This window comes from Phalacrocorax carbo, chromosome 5 (assembly GCF_963921805.1).
Source record: "Phalacrocorax carbo chromosome 5, bPhaCar2.1, whole genome shotgun sequence".
In the NCBI taxonomy this organism is placed as follows: domain Eukaryota; kingdom Metazoa; phylum Chordata; class Aves; order Suliformes; family Phalacrocoracidae; genus Phalacrocorax; species Phalacrocorax carbo.
The window spans coordinates 3,037,169-3,052,992 of NC_087517.1; the positions used below are offsets into that span (position 1 = coordinate 3,037,169).

At 43.7% G+C, this 15,824-nt stretch overlaps 2 protein-coding genes across 6 annotated transcripts in view; one reads left to right on the forward strand and one right to left on the reverse strand.

Moving 5' to 3' along the window:
* Positions 1-15,824, forward strand: part of ORC4 (origin recognition complex subunit 4) — a 445,415-nt gene that overhangs the window by 160,585 nt on the left and 269,006 nt on the right. The gene's annotated exons all lie outside the window — the stretch shown is intronic.
* KIF5C (kinesin family member 5C) overlaps positions 1-15,824 on the reverse strand; it is an 88,936-nt gene that overhangs the window by 60,670 nt on the left and 12,442 nt on the right. For 4 of the 5 annotated variants that reach the window (XM_064450962.1, XM_064450961.1, XM_064450963.1 and 1 more), the window contains exon 2: positions 2,343-2,433. In XM_064450962.1, the coding sequence (XP_064307032.1) occupies positions 2,343-2,433 (91 nt within the window). Of the gene's footprint in view, positions 1-2,342; positions 2,434-7,858; positions 7,942-15,824 lie in introns of those variants that run through there. The other variant, XM_064450964.1, reaches the window with a different exon arrangement.

Sequence of the window (15,824 nt, forward strand, 5' to 3'; positions counted from 1 at the left end):
TTAGCTTGCTTAAAAAAAAATGCAAACACAAGTTCCCAAACTGTGGTCATACGCACCAGTTATGTTTCCCCACACTCTTCCACTTCTGCCCTTGGGAGCACCTTGAACAAACACCATCCCAGTCCCCACCCCAATGCAAATCGCTGTAGCACACGGATTGCTTTTCCTCCTGTTTCTCATGTTTCTCACGTGAGGAATGTGAAATACTTTGACTTAGTCATTGAGCTGTTTACTTAAACCTACTCCCATTTCTTCTTTAGTGAAAAAAACCTCAATTCGATCATTCTTATTGTGAACTTAGTTATTACAACCATTGTTTTAGAGACTGTTAGGCCACCTGGCATTTTCTGTAATAACATTAATCACAATGAAACCATCAGCCATTTCATGGGACTATAATGAAATCTGATAACAAATGGTAACCTTGAAAAGCTATCTAAAAAAGTCTCAAAGACTTAAATAGTGCTCCCAGTTGTAATGTACCCAGCTCATATTTCCATGTAGTAAATTACATTGTTGCAGTCTATCAGACACAGCCCAGTCTGTTTCACATTCTTCACTTTATTAGGCTTTAAACTGGAAATTAAACCTAAGGAAATATAAGTCCAGAGCTCAAGAATATCACTCCAGTGTGCTCTCCCTCCCTCCCAGACCCTCTCCCTGTCTTACACTCCCCTCCCCTGTCTCCCTCCCTCCCTATTGCTCTCCTCACTTTCTCTTTTGTTCTTTTCCCCCCCTTTCCTCTTTTCCTTTCTATTACACCCTCTCACCCCCCCATCAAACTTGCCTTTCAAGGAATCCAGACACTCCAAGACAGCACATATGCAAAAGTGTGTTTGAACTCTATTTTCAAATAGGACTTTGGAAAGTATTTGCCTTTCTATTTCGTTAATGAAGAAGACTTAAGTCCCTGATTTAGGTCTTCCATATTGCTCTAAGACAGGATTTTATTTCTCTCAACATTTTCAGAGGAAAACAGCTTCCACAGGGGATATAAATACCCTCCAAAGTCTATAAACAGTGATGTGCCGCTTCTGTCAGTGCACGCTGTAGTATTGAAACTGTTCCCCAAACTTCCAAAAGTTGAGTGGTATGTCAGCAACCCGAGCCAATGATTTCTAAGCTCTACAACTCCAATCCCACCAGTTTTTATTAAAGGCTTACCCGTCTGAAGTCAGAACTGCCGTAATTAGGCTCCCCTCTGAGAAGAGTCAACTTAAGTCTTATGACTCATTTCCTCTCTCCAACATCAAATAATTCAGCTTCTGGCCCTCACCCCCGATCATTTAGACTACAGACATGCTGGTTTGCTCGAGGCTGTCCGAGCAAGCCAACCAATTTCCTGCAGAACAGACCCCAGGGTTTGCAGCAGGGCTGCCCACTCCAGGGACCTTTCCCCACTGGCAGGCAACAAAAGCCCTCAGCAGACGCAGCTCCAAGCCTGAAACACTACCGAGCCCTTCAACACTGCATCGGTAGCTCCTGCACCTGTGAGCAACCCCAAATCTCTCACACCATGTAAATCCCACAGCCTTCAACACACAGCCTTGCATTTCTAAACAGGCACAACTCTGACCAGCTCTGACACCATTCCCACTGTCTGCAAGAACTGAGGACCAAATCTTGGGGGGCACAGGGGCACCACACAAGGCCAGAGAACAACTAGACTAGGTACTACTCATAAACCCCGAGATGCTGTAGCAGTTTTAATACCATCATGGATAGACCATCTGGCATCAGAACCGAGTGGGAGGTCTGAGGGTCATTTGGGAGGTGGGGAAAGTACGGTAGGCAATTAAAATGCACCCAAAAAGTTTGATTCTCAAGTTAAAATTTTGACATTGCAACTGTTTATGAAGGTTTTGTTTTAAACAAATAGGGTGCTATCCAACAGGCACTTGGGTTCTCATTTCATTTTTAAATACAAGCTATCCGGCAGCAAAGCAGCTACAAAGCCAGTGTCTTCTACGTTTTCCTTTAACGGTCCTTCCATTCAAGGACAGAGCTCTTCCCTGCTCATCCTGTACTGAACAGTCTCATGCTGCATGAAGAACATGCTTTTTGTTGCTTGCTTTATAGCACAAAAAGCAAGTATTTGTGTGGAATAGCAGTCATACACAAGGAGAAAGTAAGGAACAACTACTGCAATTCCTTCAACTCTTTTTGTGGTTTTTTTTTTTGTTAGTTTCAGGTTTTGGCTTTGTTTTTCACATAGACAATTCCTTAAAAAAGGAAATGCTTGGATTTACTGACATTTATTGTCCTGTCTTTAAGTAGCTTAAGGAGACAGAGAGGCATCTTTCGCCCTCCCCCCAGCAGGAATAAACAAAGACAACACCCACCTTTAACAATCTGCTTGGCACAGGCATTATAAACTTGTTCCTGGGTTGTATTAGGAGGTAACACTCTATCAAAGACATACGGCTTCCCTTGCTGCAAACAAAAGAGAAACTCTGTAAGATAAAGAACATTTAAAACAGTTTATAGACCCAATTTAACAGGCAACCTGAAATGCAGCACTTGGTACAAAGGAAGCCATTCAGTGCAATGGAGATGACAATATTTTGTTGACTGAACAGATGTGACATTTTGTGTGCTCCAAAACCATCTTTTCTATAGCTGGCAAGTAAAATGCGGCATATGTTTTTTGTATGTTCACATTTGGGTCAGCAGCAGGTTGCAGGAAACAATAAGCTGAACTACCAGCAATTGATATTGAAAATGAATTGAATTGAAAAGTTGATTATTTTCTCCCTCTCCTAGGACTTAAGGGGGAATACCCATATAAATATTTGCAAGAGATTTGCTGTTCATTACTGCAAACTAGTGAAAGCTGTGGCGTGAGAAACAGCAATCAGAGCACAGAGCCAGAAGTTTGCAGGTCCTGAGCGCTGCCTTCTGCTAAGGCTGGTGTGGCCCAGCACAGCACACGTTCCTTCAGCAGAAATATCCTGGTTTAATTTCTATGCTATCCATGCAAATGCATAGGGTAGACCCAAACAAGACAGCCTAGTCAGACTGTTTTGTTGCAGTAAGGTTATATTTTATCCAGAAATTGTCATGATTTTTATCCTTAACACCAACAAATAACAGCATGCCATGTGGAAAGAGCTCCAAAATGACATTTGAATGGGATTGGGGCCATTTCCAGGCTGTGAACTGCCACCACAGACACCAAGCTGCCCTAATTCCCAGGTGACACCATGACTGACACTTATCCATATGTATATACACAGTGTAGCACCACCCGCACATACACTTCCAGAAAATTTTGATTCCTCTTCGTAGTAAGTATAATTGGTTACAAGAGAAACACAGATTAGTAATCCTAAAAATATGTTTGCATGACACTTAAAAGACAAATCAATTTTAAAGACAGCAGCTCACCTCCTTACAACTCAAAAACAAGACACTTGCATTTAATACACAATTCCTTTATTTAAAGTTACGCTAAGCAGACATATAACACCTTTCTTATCTTCCATCAAAGCCTGCAATATTTCCCTTTGAAGGTGTGACACCTACTCTGAGAACAGCATAACGAGGGCTTCAAAGCTAACTGCGAGGTGGCTGGATATCCGATGTGGGAGCCTTGTTCTGTTGAGTCGACGTGCCATTTCTGCCATTCGCAGCCAGATGTTCAAATGCTGTGCTCAATTAGCCATTTTTGTCACACTTTGATTTTACTTCAAGCAGATCATAAGCTTACACTTGCCTGCTCCTTAAACTCGGGTACTTAACAGCCACAGGGGAAAATAAGACAGAGAGGTATTTGCCTGTAGTGTGTGTTCTTCATGTTTCATCCCAGAATTTCAAATCTCAAGGATAAGGCAGTGATTTATAAATCGTTTATTAAATAATTCATGGTCTTGCGCTGGCATGGGGTGAACACTGGGCCATCAAAGCACCCCACTTGATAAGACACAAGCCCAAAGAAGCGACTCAGACCAACATCTGCCAATGCATCCCCAGCCCCCAGAAGAGCAGTGGGACTGCTGGGAGCACCCAGCTGGCACCTACCCAAAATTCTGTCTCTTCACATCTTTCCACGGACAGTGCACGTTGTGTGGCTCTCAGCTAGACAACGCTCTTCATTCCCAGGATGAGAAGGGCTGCTCAGCCCTGCTATAACTATTCGCGAACAATTTCTCAAATGGACTTTGCACCTACTTGCCCCCATTTTGCTTATTTCAAGCCCTAGAAAATAAGCCCTAATGCAAAAGGCCAAAAAACACATGGGGACATAACCTCAGCCATCCACTTATCCCATTTATTTCCTTCATGCCCGAGCTGAGGCTTATTAGCTAAGCAATGTGAGAGCACAGCCGAGAGTGATGCCAGTACCTCATCCTACCATGGCAAACACAAGCACTCCAGGCAAACATTACTCTGGTGCAATCAATCCAGCTCTTCTACTGAGCTCTCAACAACTATAACGTCAGAGAGCCTCAAAAAACAATGCCTTCATAACTGTCCCATCATAATGCAGCTGAAAGAGGTACTGGCTGCAACTGTTGTTCTTCTGCCAAACTGAAAAGCTACAAATGTAAAGCTGCAAATCACAAACATGCTACATAGGTCAAAATTCTTCCTCAGGAATTTTGTTCTGGGAAGCTAAAAGACTGGAATACCCCTCACTGATATCTGAACAAAATAAAAGAATGTGAAGGATCACAAAGCATCTGTCTCCAACCACACAAAATGAGAGAGCTCCATTATCCAAGCAGCATTTACGGGTTTTGGGGGAGGTTTTTTGCACATCAACTCCACATTGATCTTAGACAAAGACAACTCAAGGCTCACACTCCTTTCCGCAAAGGACAGTATGATGAGTGGGCACAGGCCCTCTGGCTACCCTCAGTTTGAGAGTTTATACTTCTTTTGCTCTATCACTTCTTCTCCTCTGCCCTAAATCCTCTCAGTCCTGCTCAATCCTCTTCTCCCCACCTACACCACCAGCAGGACTCCCTACTCCTTAGGCTTCTCATCCTCCTCCCTCTTTCTTTGTTCAGAAGTACCTGCTTGGGTCTCTAATGCTGGAGAAATATTGGGCACCTCCCATGCCACCCCGTTCACCTTGTCAGCTTTCTGACCCTTCTGTACCACCAGCTCTCATAGAATCATAGAACCATTAAGGTTGGAAAAGACCTCTAGGATCCTCAAGTCCAACCGCCAGCCCAACACTACCATGTCTCCTAAACCATGTCCCCAGGTGCCACATCTACACGTTTTGAACGCCCCCAGGGATGGTGACTCCCCCACCTCTCTGGGCAGCCTCTTCCAATGCTTGACCACTCTTGCAGTGAAGTAATATTTCCTAATACCCAATCTAAACCTCCGCCCCGATGCAACTTGAGGCCTGTCATCCTGTCACTTGTTACTTGGGAGAAGAGACCAACCCCCACTTCATTACATCCTCCTTTCAGGCAGTTGCAGATATGGTCTCCCCTCAGCCTCGTCTTCTTCAGACTAAGACTCTCCTTGGAGTCCTCCTCACCACCAGCTCCAGGCTCCTGGTGGCAGGTGCAACCTTCACCGCCACTGGTGGTGGGGCTGGAGGACACGACACCACCTTAGACAGGGAGAAGATGCCCAGCCTGAAGGAAAGCTGTGGCAAATCACCTGCCAAGATACTGTTAAGATAGAAGATTTTTCTCTGAAGCAAACTACGGTTTGGGGGTTTTTTTCTTCTTTTGTTTTTGGTTTGGAGGGTGTTATTTTTATAAGCTCTTAATTTTTGACAGACTTTCCTCGAAGGTAACAAAAGCCATATCCATCCTAGAAAGGCAACATGCTTGGAGATCCAAAGGTTTTGCTCCAAAACAGAGGGAGGGCGAGCAAGCATGAACATCACCTTATTTTTAGCACGTTCCCAAGCAGTACTTTTTCCCCTATTGTCATCTTCAGAAATAACACAACTGTTTTTATTTTGCTTTTAAATGTAACTCAGCTTGACTTAAATACCAAAATCAGGAATATTTCAGCCCTATTAGACCTTATTCAAGAAAAGTAATAGGCAGCTAGAAATAAGTGGTATTTTCTGAGTTGATGCTAAGTTTTATCTGTGCCCCTTCTCCATATATTATTTTTCAAACTTTCTCATTATATGCAGTGAATTATCTCTCAGACATAAATCACATCTTCCTTCCTATGCGATTACTTCCTACAGTCCCCCTGACAATCTGTTCCATTAACTTACGCCACTGCTGCATAATGGCTAGGATAAGTGCTCCGATCCACCCACACAATTCCTGCTGAAGTTGTATTGACAGCAAGATAGATTCTGTCCTGGCTCTTCGATAGCATGAGGAATGCTATTCATATGTATTGCCAATTTTTATTTCACCAGCTGAATGTTTAAAGTTTCCTATTGAGTTTATAGGCTTGGCATTAAAAAAAGCAGACACTGAGGATTTCACATGCACAAAAAGGACGGTAACCATGAATGCATGTGCTAGCAAAGCCATCATTTTACAAGCAACAGCACCGAACAGTACTATTACTACAAGCTAATGAATTCTCAATTAAAGATAATCAAATATATTTCCTGTTTAAAAAATAAGTAAATAAACCTCAACTCTCCTAAATTCCATATAGACAGGAAATAAGAAGTGCTTGGTGCTTAGAGCTGCATGCTAAGAATTAGGAGCCTTAGTGCAACTTTGTGATTAACTCCCTGTGATCTTCAGACAGACGTTCAGGGTCAACTCCACCAGAGTATCTGCAGGTTATGATGCTAAACAGGACGACACCTGACTTTCAGGCATCTGAGCTCAGAGGCAGAACCCATAGTCCAAGGACCATCCCCAAAGTGCCTTATAAAAACCATGGGCATGGTGAGACGGCTTAGAACAGAATTTCCAACAGCCAGCATGAAACTCAGAAATTGCTAAAGCAGAAAGGAAGAGGACAGCATACAAAATGCTGGGTTTCTTTGCTTTTGGGCGTTGTAAGGAGACATTTGAGTCTGATGAATTACTGCCTGAAACCATTCCCTAGAATTAGAGATACCGTCCAGATCTCTCCCAGGACAGATGCAAGTTTGTTCTGCTTGAGCAGACAACAGCTGTGAGCAAGCTGTATGATGACCGGCAGTTGTGAATATGCCCAGTGCAAAACATACAAGCTCTGCTGATGGCAGAGGCAAAGCTCGTTCAATATTGGCCTGCAAAATACCACACCAGTTCATCCTTGAGGGGGGCATCATTTTGAATGAGACCCAAGAAGAGGTCACGCATTCACTTTTAAAAGACAGAAGAACATCCATCACTCCATCCAAGGCTCATCTCCATGCATCCCAAGGAGCGCAGAAGCACAGGGGCAGGGGGACCCAAATGGCAGAGTACAGGAAGAGGCACCCTGACAGGGCTCCTGCCAAGGCTGCCCCTGGTGAGCACCTGCCCCATGGTCCAGGCGAGAAGGCCGTCAAGAGGGCTCTCAGGATCACATTTCAGACTGCTTAGGGGTACAGCACACACAATGGGAAGCAGGGGAAGAACATTTCAGGATTGCACAAGAGTTAGGGGATGATGAGGGGAGGACAAAGGCAAGGAAAGGGAGGGATGCTGGTGATTTGGGGAGGAACAAACGGGGTGAAGGGACAAAACCACCAGCCCTGTAAGCAGGCTGCCAGTCACTATTCTTGTCCAGCCATGCCCCACACCCGATCAGCACAGTCCTATCTTCTTAATTCCTTTATAACTTTCTTTCTGGATGAGGGAGTTCACTCTGTGTGCATGCATGTGTACGGGGGTCTAAGCACCCCAACTGAAGTAGGACCACAGGCCACAAGGTCCATGTGTCCCTGCCGCCAGCTACAGCCCTGTGTGAGGAGGTCTGGAAAGGGGCTCAGCCTCACCTCTGCCAGGCTGCTGGATTTGGCTCTTCCTAACAGCCAATAGTTAGGGCATTCAGCTGAGATGGGCTGATAGATCATGTACATCTTAGTCCTCTCTCCCCTCAGAAAGCAGGAGTGTTCTTTTCTCCACAGCCTGGTCAAAAAAAAGGCAGGCCCTCCACCCCTGTAAAAGGGGTGCATCAGTCATGCAACCATCAGCTGATAACTCGGGAAAAATTTTGGACCCTGCAGAAACAAAACAGCGCCAAATCACACACTGGGTTTATCAGATGAATCGTTTGGCAAACCATGACTCTGCTGAAGCTCTGTCATTGTTATTCTGGCTCTCTATTCAAGTCAAAGAGTTTTATTGATGCAGTTGGAATGAATGATCTATGAGTGGGTTTAACATACCACACAACACGCCACTGCCAGTACATACAGCAGATGAGTATACAGGTAACAGAATCATGTGATATGTAGGAGCTTAATTAATGGGAAATTATTTCCCAGGTGGTTTTCACTACCCTAAGTGCTCTTGTAGGAGAGGTTTTATAAATAAAAGATATATAATTGCAGGCCTAGAAGCAGAAAGCAAACTATTACCAGCGGCAATTCAATTTTTCAGTTGAAGCACCGAGTTTCTCCCTTAGAAGGCGGCATAAAACACATTTCTTCCCTCTAGCCTACAGGAGTAGGAATTAAAACCTTTACACTCTCTGAAAATGTAGGCACACTTACTGAACACGGTATCAAACTTACTCCATTCACAAGCAGGATACATGGCTGGATAACTGAGTACATGGAAGGACTTCTTTTCCCCACAAGTTATAGAGAGTCTGCAACTACAAGGTTGTTTCTATTTTGCCGATAACGCACAAGAAATTAACAGGATCTATTCCATTCTCCTAAAGCCATTTATCTCTAGTGAAGACTGAAAACATGAGGATTAAAGATGAAGAAAATAAATGCATGTTAGCAAAACAGTTAACTTTAGTTATTATTAAAATGTTTTCCCTTTATTCGGTCATACTGGCTAGGGAAATGCTACTGCTGTCCTATTCACCTTCTATGTTAGCTTGCCCTTTAAAAACATTGGGGCAGCAACGATTCATCTAGTGGATGAGAATTCAGAACACTTGGGATAAAAAAAATTAAGAAAATTTATTCAGAATAACCTGAATACAGTTCATAGTCACACCAAGTTCTCCAAAAGAAATTCTTAGATCTTGGTAATGCTCCTAAAACTCGGTTGGAAAAGAAATTAAAACAAGCAGTCATGTATGAACAGGCACTGCAGAGTAATCTGAGTCAAACACAACATTACTTTTGCATAGCAGGCTTAATTATTGATCTACCTTATGAATATTTCTGTGGAGCTGATGGAATTTGGCTCACGGCCAGAGATCCACTTTTAGCTTTCACCCTCAGCAGAAAGAACCTTTAACTCCTTGCAACAAATCCTGTTTTTGGAAAGCGCTATTTTATTTTGGTATAGATATGCAATTTAGGAAACCCAGCCTTAGAAATTATTTTAAAGCTTTTCTTCTACCTAGATGTATAACCTGGAAAATATACTCTTTAGAAACCTTGAATGAATTTTAAACATAAAGATCTCCCAATACTAAGCCAACTATTGAATAATACCCTTTAGCAACATTTTTTTATACTTCTGACACAGCAATATTCGGAGTCACAGCTCTCCATTATTAATTACTTGTATTGGTGCAAGCTAGTCACCACGGCCCAGAGGATGAGATGAACCCAGTGTATTCAGCCACCACAGACCCCGCCAAAGCTCTAACCCCTTGCTGGCATTTCTCAGCCTGCCAGATGGGATGTTACCAACATAATGCTAATCACAAAAATAAAAAAGCCGTACAGACTGTCTCCCAGCCCCCAGCCCAGCCATCAGATGATAAGCTGCAGGCAGACAGACTCCTCACAGCTGGGAGGAAGGCTGAGGCGAGGGGCTGGAAAAGCAGCACCCCTGTGCATCCGAGGCTCAGGAGCTCCGTCGCTGCTGAAGGCTGCAGCCCGGCTGGGAGCGCCCATCGGCACCATGGAGAATGGGACCTCTTCTTACTTGAGGGCAACCGACTCACTCCTCCTCCTCTTCCAGGACTCCCCAGCGCTGCACGGCTCGGGAATGGGATGGGGAGGCAGAAAGGCCCCGGGACACAGCCTCCTCCAGCTCATCGCCATGGTCATCGCTTCGCAGACAGACAGATGCTGGCAGCCTCGGCCGGGGCACTGCCCAGTCAGTGACTGAGCGCCCGGCAGCACCAAGCACCACACGTGGATGCTGCGTTACCAGCAGCGCTCAGGCGGCGCTTCCTTTGGTACTTCTTCCACAGTGCAGCCTAATGCCATCAGGATTAGCACCATCCTTCCAGCCCACCAGTGCCCTGCACACCATGCGGCAGCTTGCAGATTTGGGCCTTGATTACTTAACTGCTTATGCAACAGCACAAAACTGGGTATTTGGAGAGCCGTGTTATCCTTCTGCAGTCAAATTTCATCTCTGAAAAGATGAAGCTCTGTTAATGATTGTGGGGAAAAGGATTTCATTTGGTGCTCTGTACAGCACTAGCTTAAGATGTGCATCATTCCCCCTTTCCTGGGTCTCTCACCCCACATTAAAAAATTAAGATAACTTTTTCACACTTTTGTTTCTTTTACAAAATTGTTTTTTCTATATTTTCTCACAAAACTAAGTTTTAAATAGATATGAGATTGTAAATTCAGCAGACCTCTCCGCTTTATCATACGTATAAAACCATCAGGGTGAGGAATTAGACACAGGCTACTCTAACAGTCCTAGGGAACACGGGAATATTGTCCCCAGCACCACCCCTCCAGCTTTCAGGTACCTTGAACCACCGTATTAGCTATAACAGCTAACTACCAGTCTAATTTCATGTGCTAATTTAACTAACTTAATAGAGTTTTTCAGGCCTTTTCGAAGCTACCTTCATAAGCTACTCATTTTACTTCAGCAAAGCACAGACAAGCTTAATAAAATTAACTTTAAAATGCTGTCACTCGCATTTCAGATAAAGATCCTCTGGACATCAGAGGTTCCCAAATAAAGAGAAATCATGTAAAGATATTTACTACATAATATTCCAAGCCACAATCAGGACAGGGGGTCCTTGTCTAACCTGCTTCTGATAGCTTCTACCACTAACAGACACCTTCCAAACCCTTCTAGAAAAAAAGCACTCAACAAGGACTGAAGGTAAGCCAGACTCAAAATCATCCAAAACTTCTCTGCTTTTACCAGGCTCCAGCATTTTAGCTAACCTACCCTACTCCCTGACAGGATAAGAGAATTTGATAGTTTACATGGTTTTATACACAAAAGAAATTAACAGTTTAGAGAGAAAATACAGAAAAAAAATATTCTTTGTAGAAGAAAAGAGAAAGGTACCATAATTATAGAAGCCTAAGACTCTGCTAACGAAAGGTATTGTGATTTTCGTAGCAGTTGAGAATGAAAAGAGAACAAGGTATTGTCTATTTTGTAAAAATGAAATACTTCAAAATTGGTTTTAAACTACCAGATTTTTGTTATTTAAAGAACACTATGATTGTCTCTTAACAAAAATTAAAATTACATAGCCATAAAATAATGTAGCAATAGCTATCCTGAGGCAGCTCCCGACGGCAGCAATGGAAGGAGTCAGGCGAGAGCACCTCATGGGTGGGGGGCCGTGGGAGTAAGTTATGCATGGAGCAGCACCTCTGCTTCTTGTCAGTGTTAAAACATTCCAACAAAAAGCAAAAAAGCTAGGGGGATATTTCAAAACACAAAACAAAGCCGTTTTGGTGAAGTAAAAGTCCCAAGTAAGATGCTGACCTTTGGCTCCACCTACAGAAGAGAAATACAACATAAAGCAGCCCCAGTTCAAGACATAACTACATCTTAATTCTGCCGTGGCAGTGTTGTGTTAATCTCCACTTTGTTAAACATATCACTTACAGATTTATGGGGCAACTGGGTGGCTCAGGAGATTAGTAATGGGATACTGAGCACTGTCAGTTGTAGATTGAAATCCACCTCAGGTCAGGAGAGGTCAAAATGAAATGAGAGGGCATCACTGGTCTGTAGAGCAGCTTTCTTTTCAGCATGCTCCGCAAAACCAAGGATTGAAGGGGATCAGAGAACAAACTACACCATTGGTCATGGAATATCCCATCAGGCTAGATATATATTGGCAAAAAGAAACAAGTGAGACGCTTGCACCCCACTGCCTGCATTGTACGGTATTTGTTCTGCAGAGAAAGCATTTCACAAGCATAAACTGTCGCATTTGCAGCTGGGCTGTGTACTCATTCAGACTCCCGGGGATTAATCCAGAGCCACTAATTTATTGTGCGATTGAATCCTGAGGGAGGAGTTCCTGGAGGGTCTCGAAACTGTCCTGGTAATCGCAACTGCAACAAGCCTAGATCCCAACAGCCAGCCTACACAGTGGGTCTGGGCATATCTCTGCTCCCCAGACTGACTCCCTTAACACCGACCTGTGCGGAGCAAAAATACCATCAGCATGGCGGCACACTATGGTAAGAACACGGTTCTGCACTGGGGACATGCTTCACCAAACAGGGTTGAATTACTGTCATCCCATAATCACTGACAGCAAACCACAGGACCAACAGCAACACCTGTACATGTAGACTATTTTCCTCTGCCCTCAAGAACTGAAAGATCTCAAGTCTTCAAAAGCCCAGACTAGTAGCGTCCAAGACAGGTGAGAGAGGAAGATAGCAGCACCCATGATCGAATGGAGCAACTGTACTCCCAGAGAGCTACCAACAACCCTCACCCCTTGATACCTTGCTGGTTTAGTGTGTTCCTGATTCATTGGGAGACCAGCAACAACAACTTAGACTTGCTTCCTAATTTACAAACCACAATACTAAATGCCAGTAGTGCTGACAGATTGAATGTCTACTGACCTGGTGTTGTGGCAGGAACTTAAAAGCCTACAATATAACAGAAACGTCACCACTAGTCTGCCCCAACCTCCTTTCTGGCAATGGAATTAAAAACGCATGCACTGAAAACACATCAGAGAATTAAGGGAGGAGAATGACAGCACCACTACTTCTGTACTTCTCTCTACCTTTTCCACTGAAAAGTGATACTCAAAAGAAGAACTGAAAGGGCAGCACGCAGGGGAGTGCTCTGTCTAGTTTTATCTATAGAGATATTTGATGTACAGCTGCACTAGTATTGTTTAGCAGCTTGACTGCTTGTAGCCTAAACTCATGTTGTATATTGGAAATATGCGACTCTGCATCTCAGTGACTACAGTAACAGCCACAATCCGAGCATGGAAGAACCTTCACAGAAGCTCAGATGTCGAGGCAGGCAGAGCAATTACCCTGTCACCGAGTAATGCAGACAAGTTGCTCCTGGCAACAATCCTCTTCAAACATGGACGGAGAACAGCGTTCACAGAGCAGAGAGCCCATGCACGACTACGGCCATTTTGATGAGCTTCTGCGCATCCGCCGCTTTTCTCCGTTCTGGTACTGCGGACGCTCCAGCACCCGGGGCAGACCATGGCTGCCTGTTACTGTGAGGTCTGTGCTTCACACGCGAAATGCACATCTAAAAGTTTATTTAATATGAACACAGAGCGAGGTTAGATCTTCCAGGAAGGAACATGCAGTGTTTGATAAGGACTTTGATTCCCATTGCAAAGTCATTGACCTCCTTTCACTCTGGTAACATTTCTATTGATTCCTTTTACCTTTTCTTCTGATTCTTATCTCAAATTGCCCGGTTTCCTCTCCCCCTGCCATTTCTCCCAATTCAAGACAGGCAGGGGTGGAGGAGAGAGGAGGCAGCTCCCCTCTGGGAGGAACAAAGCCACCCGGCACCCGCCAAGCACAAGCCTGCTCACTTGGAGCTTCAGCCCTAGCCTGCAAGAGCACCAGTTCCTGACATCCATACCCTCTGTATAAAGAGGACCCTGCTCACTCCCATCCATAACCTTAAAACCAACAAGCTTCGCTTCTTGGCTTGTTGCACTGATTTCCTTACGTATCTCATCTCACCATCTGGAAGTTAAAAAAAAAAAGCGCACAACTCTCAGTTTTACATGATATGTCGAAATCTCACAGTTTTAGCACCAAGCATCCAGTCTTCCTCAAGCTACAGCATTTAGGGCCAGCCAACTATACAAAAATCATAGTTTTTAATATTATTAAAAAAATAAGAATTCTGTCTCTGATGCAATGGGGGCTACAAAGCTTAAATAGGAAACTCTTAAATGGAGACCCAAATGCTATTTGTAAAACCCATACATATGTGGGAGCAGGATCATGATAGTGCACTGCTTGGTTTGGGAATACTCAGCAATCTTATTCCAGTCCAGGCATTCTTATTTGTACCTCTAGTTCATAAAAATCACATTAGGTAACTGGACAAGTAGAGACAAAATAAAATAATCCTTACAAAAACATTGCAACCCCTTACAAACCAGAATTACTGCCGCATCCATTTTTGCACCAGTTATCAGGAGGAAAACAGAATATTTGAGAATGTGGTGTTTGCATTTCTGATAAACTAATCCATCACTGATAAATTAAGTCAATCATCAAGAAATTCAGAATTGTTCAAATCTCATTCAAAATTCAGGTGGATCTGGTTCCAAATGGCTTTGCATTTGGTAGCAAGGAGGTCTACGCCACCTTGTCCTATACTGAGAAATCTGTGGTGACAAGTTGTGCTTTCCTGGACAGTCAGTGAAGGGGTTGTGGCTGTGCTACTGCACAGAATACAGCTCAAATAGTTACACAAATAATATGAATAAAAGTGGTGTTACTGAGCTGGTTAAAGCACAAGCACCCAGGCACACACAACAAAATATCCTCCTGTGAACTTTCTAAGAACAGAAAGCTGCAGAGTTTCTTTTTGAAATGCACTGCTTGGACATTCTTTGATAATTTCTGGGGTTTTTTTAAGTGCAGAAATAGATTTTCTGGCTCATAAGCCCTTCCTGTGCCCTCCCTGCAGCTAGAAATGCATTACATCTTACATATACAGCACATCTCTTCTTACAGCACAGCAATGAGATCAGAAGACGAGCCCCACTTTCTGCTAAATTATCCAGAAACAGGCAGTGCTGGCTGGAATTATCTGACAGTAATTCTATTATCAGATTTAGTAATGCTGATATATTCCTTCTGCATTTCCCAAATCTTCAAAGCAGGGTACAATCTGGCCTGCCACACTCCGTTCCCTTAGAGCGTTCAGGAGGCACAAAAAGCGATCGTGTTAAATGCTTACACACATGAGTGAAAGCCCTTGTGCTGCTGTTTCTTGACCCACTGTGGCAAGGAAGATGAAGAAAGGTCCATGACCTATAAAATGAGTGTCATATAAACATAGTACCTGCCTCATAGGTAAATCATGATTCGTATTCCTATTTCTTCACTAGCAGAAACAAAACCAGCAAAAGACAGGACTGTCAACTAGCAGAAAATAAGGAGGGTGCAAACAACCATTAACACCTTTTATTTGCATCAGCATAAGCAGTTGCTCTTCCTGTTAAGTCACAAGCCATTCTGACTTCAACCTCCAGCCACTCTCATCATTTGGCACTATTTCCAATAAAAAAGCAAAACCAGACCCCTTAGTCCTGAAGCCACAGAGGTCTCTTGTCTTCCCCGTCCTTGATGTTTATCCAATTTACAATTCCTAGATCCCAAAGTCTCTGAAACCCACGTAACTCCAAATGGCAGTTGCTAATATTAATAAAAAGCAAAATAAAAAGCAAGCAGTTCTTGTTACACACACCAGCTTAGCCTCACGAGCACAGTCTCCTCTCCACCTGGCCCTTCTCCCCCACACCTCTCAAGAGGAGGGGTAGCTTTTCCCAGACACACTGAGCGTGCAGCAGCAGCACAAAGGAACTGCCTGCTTTCCCTTCACAGCAGCTTACAGGGAGAGGCTGAGCACTGCCTACTG